We start from the raw sequence: 11,317 nt of genomic DNA, 5'->3' as shown, positions 1-11,317 counted from the left end.
AAGAGAAATATACAATAGAGCAGTAATGTTGTTCGAATATTTTATATACAGATATACAGTTATGTACAGGTGATGTATTGAAGAAGAGGAAGGATGTGTTAAAATGTTTTATATATATATATATATATATAAAAAAGTAGGAATAGATGGATTTAATATTACACATGGTTGTATTGACAAAAATGAAAGTATTTGGGGGCAGTTTTAACTGTTCATGATGGCCTGAGGGAAAAAAAAACTGTTTCTGTGCCTGGCTGTTCTGGTGCTCAGTGCAATGTAGCAGAGGGCAGTTTGAAAAGAAAGTGTGATGGGTGATTGGGGTCAAGTGACTTTACCAGGTCTTTTCGTCACTCTGGATGTGTACAGTTCTAGCAGGGTGGGTAGGGGAGCGCCAATAATCCTCTCAGCAGTCCAAACTATCCTTTGAAGTCTTCTGATGTCTGACTTGGTTGCTGAACCAAACCAGACAGTTATAGAAATGCAGAGGACAGACACAATAACTGCTGAGTAGAAATGTATCAGCAGCGCCTGTGGCAGGTTGAAATTCTTCAGCTGGAAAAGGAAGTACAACCTCTGCTGGGCCTTTTTCAAAATTGAGTCTATGTGGGTCTCCCACTTCAGGTCCTGTGAGATGGTAGTGCCCAGGTACCTGAATGACTCCACTTCTGTCACAGTGCTGTTTAGAATGGTGAGCAGGGTTAATGCTGTGGTGTTCCTTCTAAAGTCAACTGTTATCTCCACTGTTTTAAGCATGTTAAGCTCCTGGTTGTTTTGACTGCACCAGACAGCCAGCTGTTCAACCTCCCTTCTGTATGCAAACTCCTCCTCATCTTGGATGAGGCAGATGACTGTAGTGTCATCTGCGAACTTCAGGAACTTAACAGAGCGGTCCTTGGCAGTGCAGTCGTTTGTTTAGTGGGAGAAGAGTAGTAAGGAGTGTGCACATCCCTTGGGGGGCGCCAGTGCTGATTGTACATGTGCTGGAGTTGAATTTCCCCATTCTCACTAGCTGCTGCCTGTCTATCCGAAAGCTGGTCATCCATTGACAGATAGAGGTGGGAACAGAGAACTGGGTTAATTTACTCCATAAGAGAGCAGGGTTGATGGTGTTAAAAGCTGAACTGAAGTCAACAAATAGTATCCTTGCATGAGTCCCTGGTCTGTCTAGATGTTGAAGTATGTAATGCAGTCTCATATTGACTGCATCATCCACAGACCTGTTTGCTCGATAAGCAAACTGCAGGGGATACAGAAAGAGTTCAGTGATGTCCCTCAGGTGGGCTAACACCAGTCTCTCAAATGACTTCATGACCACAGATGTCATAGCAAAGGGTCTGTAGTCATTAAATCCTGTGATTTTGGGTTTCTTTGGGATTGAGATGATGGTACAGCATTTGAAGCAGCAGGAAACTTCACACTGCTCCAGTGATCCGTTGAAGATCTGTGTGAAGATGGGGGCTAGCTGGTCAGCATAGGATTTTAGACAAGTGGGTAAAACACTATCTGGTCTCTGTGCTTTCCTTGGCACACATCCTCTTCACAGATCCTAAGTGCAGGTTGAGTGGGGGGGGGGGGGTTTCAGGAGGTATAAATGTTTGCGTGATGTGAAGGTCGGAGCGGGTGTGGGAAGTGAGACTGGACTTTTCAAATCTACAGTAAAACACATTCAGATCGTCAGCCAGTTATTGATTCCCTACAGAGTTGGGGGATGGTGTCTTGTAGTTGGTAATGTCCTTCCGGCCTCTCCACACTGATGCAGGGTCGTTAGTTGAGAACTTGTTTTTCAGCTTTTCAGAATAGCTTCTTTAAGCCACTGTAATCTCCTTTGTCAGTGTGTTTTTGGCCTGATTGTACAAGATTTTATCCCCACTTCTGTAAGCATCCTCTTTGACCTGACGAAGCTGCCTGAGTTTTTCTGTAAACCATGGTTTGTCATTGTTGTATGTTAAATAAGTCCTTGTAGAAATGCATGTATCCTCACAGAAACTGATGTATGATGTCACAGAATCTTTGAGCTCCTCCAGGTCAGTGGCTGCAGCCTCAATAACACTCCAATCAGTGCAGTCAGAACAGGCTTGTAGTTCCAGCTCTGCTTCATTGGTCCAACTCTTTACAGTCCTTACTACAGGTTTAGCTGATTTTTAGTTTCTGCCTGTAGATTGGAAGAAGATGAACCAGGCAGTGATCAGAGAGTCCCAAAGCTTTTCGAGGGACAGAGCGATATGCATCCATTATTGTTGTGTAGCAATGATCCAGTGTATTTCTGTCTCTGGTGGGGCATGTAATGTGCTGTCTGTATTTTGGCAGTTCACAGGTGAGGTTGGCTCTGTTGAAATCTCCAATAAGTAAATAATAAGTGAGTCTGGGTGTTGTTGCTCTGTGTCTGATCAGCCAGCTGTTGCAGCGCTGTGCTCACACACACTTGTGGAGGAATGTAAACACTCACAAGAATACACTCCCGCAGCGAGTAGAAAGGTTTGCAGTTTATGAAGAGCACCTCTAAATTAGGACAGCACATCTTCAGCGTTGTTACATCTGTACACCAACATTCGTTGATGTAAAAACACATTGCACCGCCTCTCGTTTTCCCCATTAACTCCACGGTGTGATCTGCTCTGAACAGCTGGAAGCCCAGTAGATGTAATGCGCTGTCCGGAATGGCTTCACTTAGCCAGGTTTCCGTGAAGCACAATGCAGCAGAATTGCATAGTCCTTATTTTTGCAGGTTAGGAGAATTTGTCCATTTTGTTTGGAAGAGAGCGGAGAGTTGCGTGACTTGTGTGAACGAATCGCTTATTGACCTTGTCTGTGTTATAGTATGTGTTATAAGTCTTTTAACTTAAATGTCATGAACAAATAATACTAGTAAACCTGAGCAATTTTGCATGATATGATGAAGAATACCAGAATGGGTCTGTTTACATGGAGCAAATTGGTAACACATAATCAAAAGTTAATTTACCTAGAAATATATTACCACTTCGAAAAGGATGATTTAAACAGGTTTTACTAAATAATTCATACAAGTGCTTAAGCAAAAATATGAGCATTTCTGTTTTTCAACCCTGTGGAACACCGTCACCATTTACTTCTATTTTAAGTATATTTTCTATACAAACTGATGGACAAGTCAAGATTATTTTCTGTGGTAATCAATGTTATACAAATTTTGGTGATAAAGATTCAGCACTAGTCGTTAACACCTCAGACATAAAAAAAGAGTAATGAAAGGGGTGTGAAAATATGTAAAAAGATGGGTGGTTGGAAGGCAGGAGGGGGTGAAGGATGAGAGTGGGTCAAGTGCAACAATTATGATAGGGATGGCTCAACAAAAAAAGTGAGAGGGAAAAAAAAGAATTTTGGGGCGTTTTGCTGTATATCAATCATGTGACATACACTGCCATTCAAAAGTTTGGGGTCACTTGATAGAAATGTTTCTCATGATCTTAAAAACCTTTTGATTTGAAGGCGTATGCTTAAAGGTTTGAAATTTATTTTGTAGACAAAAATATAATTGTGCCAACATAATTTATTTCATTACAAAACTAAAATTTTATAAAAAAATAAAAATAAAAAAAAGTTTTTGAAATGGATGACTTGGACCAAATAATAAAAAAAAGCAGATAATAAGTGCCCAGTATTGATAAGAATTCCTTCAATACTGTTTAAAAAGCATCCCATGGTGATACCTCAAGAAGCTGGTTGAGAAAATGTCAAGAGTACATTTCTGCTAAGTCTATGCAAAGGGTGGCTACATTGAAGATGCTAAAATATAACATAGTTTTGATTTATTTTTGATTTTTTTAGTCACAACACAATTCCTATAGTTCCATTTCTGTTCTACCATAGTTTTAATGACTATGATTTTATTATCCTTAAATGTGAAAAATAATAATAATAAAGAATGAGTAAGTGACCCTAAACTTTTGACCGGTAGTGTAAGTATGAATGTAAGAAGAGTGAAGATGATAGAACACTTTGCAAATCAATGGTTCATACTTTTGAGATTGAGTTGAAAGCAGAACCAGGACTGCTCAGAGACCTTATATAAATTCATAGATATTTATTCTTACAAGGAATGTTTCGTGTTAAAACAAGTTGAACTCTATTGACAGTGTTATGGAATAATGTTGATTACAACAGAAAATAATTTAGACATCCCTTTTTTTCTGTAAAGCCCTGTACACACATGCAATGACTTTATTGCTTGATGTCGCTAGTCTCTGTACTGTGAAGTCGCCAGTGGGTGTTCCTACTGCTGTCGCTCTAACGTTATTGGTGGACTCCACATCTGGCTATATCTTTTGAAAATATGATCAGAGATGAGATACAGTTGAAGTAAAAAAAAAAAAAAAAAAAGATTACAGTTTGCAAGTGCACATAGGGACAAAGATCTTACTTTTTGGAGAAATGTCCTCTGGTTTGATTAAACAAATATTGAACAGTTTGGCCATAATGACCATAGTTATGCTTGGAGGAAAAAGGGTGAGGCTTGCAAGCCGAAGAACACCAACCCAACCGTGAAGCATGGGGGTGGCATCATCTTATTGTGGGGGTGCTTTGCTGCAGGAGGGACTGGTGCACTTCACAAAATAGATGGGATCATGAGGAAGGAAAATGATGTGGATATATTGAAGCAACATCTAAAGACATCAGCCAGGAAGTTAAAGCTCGGTTGCAAATGGGTCTTCCAAATGGACAATGACCCCAAGCATACCTCCAAAGTTGTGGCAAAATTGCTTAAGGACAACAAAGTCAAGGTACTGGAGTGGCCATCACAAAGCCCTGACCTCAATGCAGTAGACAATTTGTGGGCAGAACTGAAAAAGTGTGTGCGAGCAAGGAGGTCTACAAGCCTGACTCAGTTACACCAGTTCTGTCTGGAGGAATGGGCCAAAATTCCAGCAACTTATTGTGAAAAGCTTTTGGAAGGCTACCCAAAATGTTTGATCCAAGTTAAACAATTTAAAGGCAATGCTACCAAATACTAATCTAGGGATGTGCGAGACTAGTCGACTAAACGGTTCTGATGCTGCTAGTCGACACTGGAATTACTAGTTGGTTAATCTTTCCCCCCCATTAAACTGATAATAATTTTTACACATTTACGTTTGGCTTTATATTTTTACAGAGGCTGCACTTAAATTACTGTCATATTAATGTTACATATTTTAAATAGAATTAATAATACAAATATTATTTTTTTAAAAAAAGAGTATATCTGGAGCAGATACAGAGTTTAATTTCACCTCAGGCTGCGCGTGCGTCTTCCCTCTCTCACTCGCGCGCGCGCGCAGGAAAATGTCCTCTTGCTAAACAAGCAAACTCAGCAAAGTACTTATGAAATCACTTCGGTGGTGCGGGAATCGGCTTTCCAAACGTTTGAAAGTCCCTACGGATGTTTTTACATTTGAGTCTTCTTTACATCTGGGCATTTACTGCTGAGCAGGCTTTCTCAAGCGCAGGACAGCCACCTTCGGTGAGTTAAGTCCCGTTTTTCACCGGACCATGTCGACGTGTTAATTTTACTCATCAAAAAAAATATGCTTTTGAGTAAGTAGCCTAGAAAATAACTGTTTAAACTAGGTATGCAATTTTTTTTAATCTGCTGATTAAGAAGGCTATTTTCAACGGGGTGCCGAATGCTTAATGTGTTAAACTATCTTTTATTCTGTGTGCACGTCATGTTTAGAGTACATTAGGTTTATTGTAGGCCACATCACAGGCATATTTTTTCTATCCTATAGCTACTTTAAAAAATAAATAAAAAAAACGTTCTTTACCGAACAGCTATCATATTAGATCAATGGCTAATGCACGACTGCACGTCGTGAAATACGCGTAACTTTTCAGCACATTTTCTTTCTCTCTCATAGATTTGGCTTAGTCTACCTGTTAATGTCCTGACTGTTTTAATATGTTAAGTAACTTGGTGATTTCCGTTTAGAACAGGCTTTTAATGGTTGTTCCATTGTTTCTGCACTATTCATTAAATTGTTTTCAATAAATATGTCTATTAAATATTCGCAAATGTTGATTCAGTGAGTGCGTGTCATGTTCTATATTTAATGTACAGTGATCATAATTCAAGGCGAGCATGTCGCAGATAAATGCCCCCTTTCAGTGGAATTTAGCATCGGATTGGTTGGTTTCTCTTTAGACTAGTCGACTAGTCAGTTACAAAACTTCCGTTTAAACGACAGTCAAATTAGTTGTAGCGCACATCCCTAATGTAAACTTCTGACCCACTGGGAATGTGATGAAAGAAATAAAAGCTGAAATAAATCATTCTCTCTACTATTATTCTGACATTTCACATTCTTGAAATAAAATAGTGATCATAACAGACCTAAGACAGGGAATGTTTTCTACGATTAAATGTCAGGAATTGTGAAAAACTGAGTTTAAATTATTTGGCTTAGGTGTATGTAAACTTCTGACTTCAGCTGTATATTGGCAGTAAAACTAAGATACCAGTCTAATGTGACAATGAATACATTGTTGTTTTGTCACTACAAATGAACATTCTGCAGTGAAGTGTGTTGTTATATAAACAACAGAAGTGCTCAGTGCATTAAATCATTATCCCAATGATAAGTGATCTATCAGTGTACGAAATCTACAAATCAAACCCACTCACACTGCCAGCAATTTCTAAAATGTCATTCTATTTTGACAAAGAATCAATTTTTTTGTCCCTAAAAATGCACATTCTTCAGGGGAGAGTTTTTTAATATGAACAGCAGCAGTACTAATTGCATCATATCATTAACTAGATGAACGATCTATCAATGTATGAATTGAACTCACGCAATGTTCCACGCATCATTTGTATTATATCCATGTATATAATTAAAGACAAATTATATGTGTAAACGCTCACAGAAACTTGAACTTCTCTGTGTTGCCTGCACTCAACTAGGAGATGGATGACGTGAGCTCTACTGACATGTCTTGTCTCCTATTGGTTGTCGCTGCTAAAAGTCGCTCCTCATTTGCATAAAGTTAAACTTTTCTCAACTTTGTCGTGGTGCTTGCCACGCCCACATCTAGTTGCCAGAGCTCGCTGTAACTCGTGTCACTGGAAGTCGCCAACTCTCATTGAAAATCAATGAGATCTAGTTGCTTTGTCGCTAGAAGTTGCTGCATGTGTGCACGGGGCTTAAAGGATTAGTTCACCCAAAAATGAAAATTCAGCCACTGTTTACTCACCCCTGTGTTGTTATAACCCCATATAACTGACTTTCTTTTTCTTAACACAAAGGGAGAAATTGTGAAATAATGTTGTGCTCAGTGATGTCACACAGTGGCAGTTTACGTTGACCACCACTTCAAGCTTTAAAAGGACACAAAAGTATAATTCAGAAGCCTAATAAATTATTCCACAAGACTCATGATTGTATTGGTGCAAAACAAACCAAAATCGAATGTGTTATTTAGTAAAAATATTCACTGACCATTATTCTCCTGTGCGCGTTCATAAGTCTGCACGCCAGCTTTAGAGCTGTTTACAGGAGAGCAACAGTAGTTACGCAGCATGCGTGAGATGGGGCGTTCAAGCGAAAATTCGTTTTGTAACAGGACATTTTGCAGGTATGTCGTGCAGACATACAAACAAGATGCAATGGAATATATGCGTCTTTAAGCTGTTTCATGTTTGGCGCACGACTAGCAGAATTTCGGGCCAACAAACGTGCTCGCTCTGGTCTGCTTATCGACTGCAGTTACCCATTCTCATAATCAGAATGAGCTTTATTGCCAAGTATGCTTACACATACAAGGAATTTGTCTTGGTGACAGGAGCTTCCAGTACACAACAATACAAAACAGCAACGAGACTTTTAAAAAATAATTACAAATTCTGATGAGTGATTCTGATCTCACCACAGTGTTTTGTGTAGAAGTCCACTCTCATATCTGGGCCAGGAACCGCTGTCACATCCCTGTGCGATTTTGAATTCTCCACTGTAATGCGAGCGCATCTATGTGGCAGAGCAGTGATTGGATGGAAGCGTTCCTTCACATGAATAATGTGGAGAAGTGCTCAGAATCAAATGATGTATTAGTGTACTCTACTACCAATCACAACTCAGAGTTTGCGCATATACCTCATATTTTATGATGTTGCTTTGAGTTTTATTTTTAAACCAGAACAATGAAATGGCAAAAAAAAATAAATAAATAAATAAAATAACCATTTTACGCTTAGCAATAAACATAATGGGTGATATAATTTGTTTTAATGATGTGCAACCTGTACATACTGTATTTGTTAACATCTCAAAAATATGTTTTGGGGTTTCATGAATCTTTAAGATCTAGGGTACATTTGAATCAGAATTGAAAATAGTAGCACACTCCAATAGTCCATTCAGATGATTCACACCTTAGTTTGCTACATGCAATTGGGAATAAAAACTGACTTGAGAACAAAAATATGAATTTTAAATGCCCTTGTCTTTTTTTTAGGAGTCCAAACGTGGAGAATCTCTCATTAGTATGCATACTAAAAAGATGAAGAGGAAAGCTGAGGAGGATGCCAAAAAGCCTGTGGAGAGAAGACCCTTCGATAGAGACGCTGATCTCCAGGTCAATCGCTTTGACGAGGCTCAGAAAAAAGTCTTGCTCAAGAAGTCACAGGAACTGAACACTCGCTTTTCACATAGCAAAGACCGCATGTTCCTATAAGGGACATTAAACAAAGTTATCTGATGTTGTCAAGGATAACATTTTTATTGGGTATTGGAATCATCATCACTATCAGCAAAACATTATGAACCATTTTGAAAAGTATATGTAAATGTGCTGGTCTGACCATTCCTTTTATACACTCATATATATTTTAAGAGATATTGCTTTTCTGTAAATGCGTGACTGTTCTGAAACCTGTTTTTTATTGATACTTAGTCATTAATACTGTGAAACTGAGAGAAAAATAAAACTGCCATTTACTCACTCTCATGACTTACTCAACCCCTATGACTTTTTTCTTCCATGGAACACAAAATGGAAATTTTAGGCAGGATGTCCTTCACTTTCACTGTAGGGAAAAAAGATGTAATGAAAGTGAATGGTGACTAAGGCTAACATTCTTCCTAACATCTTTTTGTGTTCTACGGAAGAAAGCCATATGAGTTTAGAACAACATGAGGATAAATTATGACACCATTTTCATTTTTGGGTGAATAATAGTCGTGACCGACCTGTGTCCAGTGATACCCTGAGATTATGCATGCATTATTCCACTGAATTTAAATATTGCTACTGACTGTTTTATGTTAATGGATCATATATTGTGTGCCAGAGCACATTTATCATTTCAGGTGCAAAAATACCTTTTAAAGGAGTCATAATTATTTTCAAAGTATCGTTAATGTTCCCTTATAATTAGCTTCTGTTAAGTAGATACTGATCAGTGTTACCAAAAACAGTGGGTTGGCTGAAATGTGGTATTAATACAGGCTCTGTTTCATTGTTTGATATCTGTTCTTATGCTTTTGTAATATGTTAAGATCTGAAACTAAAAAGTTTTTTTGTTTTTTTTTTGTTTTTTTTTCCACTTGTCAATAAATACTTCTCAAAGCATGTCCACATGTTCACTTTAACCACATTTAGGGTTGCCACCTTGGCCCTGTAAAATTCCTGGACACCTGATCAATGACTGAAAAACATATTGCTGGCCATCATACAAGAAATAAAAACATTATTTATGATTGTTTACCCCTTGTTTGATATGGAAATTAATGCATATATAGAATATAATTCAACCAAACAGGATTAATAAACTAAAAAAAAAAAGTACACATTTCAAATTCATAACAAAATTACATCAAAATTACTTTAATAAAATAAAATATTTGTTTTTTTGGAATGGAATTTTATGAAATTGAAATGTCAAGAAAATATTATTTAAATAGTATTTACTTTGGCCTTAAGCAGTTTTATTAAATGTATGGTTCACATTGAACATTTAAATGTTAAAAATATGTATGTATAATGTAAAAAAAAAAAAAAAAAGATTTATATGCATTTCAAGATTTGGGTTTTAATTTCATAACAAATTTCCATCAAATTGAACTGAGTAATCTTTAACTAAATTAAGAATATATATATAAGTTTTACTTATTTAAAGTATCACAAAATTCAATTTGATGAAAATGTGTTATGAAATTGAAATGCGTACATTTTATGTTATGTTGCTATGCATGAAGGTACACTCAGTAACTTTTTGTCTTTATGTCAACTTAGACTTACACTGACACCTAACGGCTTGGATGCACCATCATATAAAATCAATAGTTTTCAGTTTCAGATGCTATTGTAGAAATGTAATATTCACAGTCAGCCATGATTACTTTAATCAATGAGTGAAAGTGTCAAATAACAGGATGGTTACTGAGATAAAGCGAGTAGTATTCAGCTGTTCATGTGATTCTAACATGGCAGCCCCCATGTGCGGACCCTCTCCATGTAGAATAAAACAGCTTTTATAAAGTTACTGATATGACTGGAGTCTTCATTTTAATGTGAGTGGTAAATTTTATGTAAATTTCCTACATAAATTGCAAAATTAAAATTCACGTCTTTAGTAACTTTTTTGAGGAAAAACATTTTACATTTACATTTACAGAGTGCACCTCTGAGTAAAAAAATTGTTTTTCTTATTTCTTTTTTTGAGTGTTGGGCATTATGAACCTAATAGATCTTACAGTAAAACAGGGGTTTTCAAAGTCTTAAACAATAACCGCGGTTACGTATGAAACCGAGACGTTCCCTTACTACTTAGTACACTTGACATTGCGTAGCTACGCATATGGGGAACAGAATCCCATCACGCCGCACTATACGACATAGGAAAGGAAACATGGTGCTGCAGTCTTGAGGGACGGCGACCGACACGAGTATGCCGCAATGAGTGATCCTCGTGTTGGTCAGGAGGAGAGCACTCATAACGAATATATGAACTATAGTCATATAGTATGAATTAACTCCTTATGAACCCAGTCGGGAAGGAAATTTATTTATAAAGAAAGTGCTTGCGACTTTATGGTAAATTATAACGGCCTGAATGCAGGCGGTTGTGCAAATGATGGGGTGCCCGTACTTAAAGGGAAGGGCACAAGTATATATATATTTGGCTAATGAATAGCAAGTGCTCTAAACAGAGAGGACTTGTGAAAAAAGAGACATTGCGTCTAGGTTGTAAAACCTTGCGAATATGTTTTGAGTGGACCATCCTGCTGCAAAACATATGTCTTGTAAGAACACACCATTCGTCCATGCCCATAAGGAGGCCATGCCTCTAGTTGAGTGTGCT

At 37.6% G+C, this 11,317-nt stretch overlaps 1 protein-coding gene across 3 annotated transcripts in view; it reads left to right on the top strand.

Annotated features, from left to right (window-relative positions):
- LOC127443914 (GPALPP motifs-containing protein 1-like) overlaps nt 1–9,720 on the top strand; it is a 14,882-nt gene extending 5,162 nt beyond the window's left edge. For all 3 annotated transcript variants that reach the window (XM_051702964.1, XM_051702965.1, XM_051702963.1), the window contains exon 8: nt 8,470–9,720. In XM_051702964.1, the coding sequence (XP_051558924.1) occupies nt 8,470–8,688 (219 nt within the window). In that variant the 3' untranslated portion in view covers nt 8,689–9,720. The remainder of the gene's footprint in view (nt 1–8,469) is intronic.
- Nucleotides 9,721–11,317: the final 1,597 nt, after the last annotated feature.

Source organism: Myxocyprinus asiaticus, chromosome 7 (genome assembly GCF_019703515.2).
Source record: "Myxocyprinus asiaticus isolate MX2 ecotype Aquarium Trade chromosome 7, UBuf_Myxa_2, whole genome shotgun sequence".
Taxonomy (NCBI): Eukaryota; Metazoa; Chordata; class Actinopteri; order Cypriniformes; family Catostomidae; genus Myxocyprinus; species Myxocyprinus asiaticus.
Note: the sequence above shows the minus strand (reverse complement) of the source record. Positions and strands in the feature narration are given on the sequence as shown.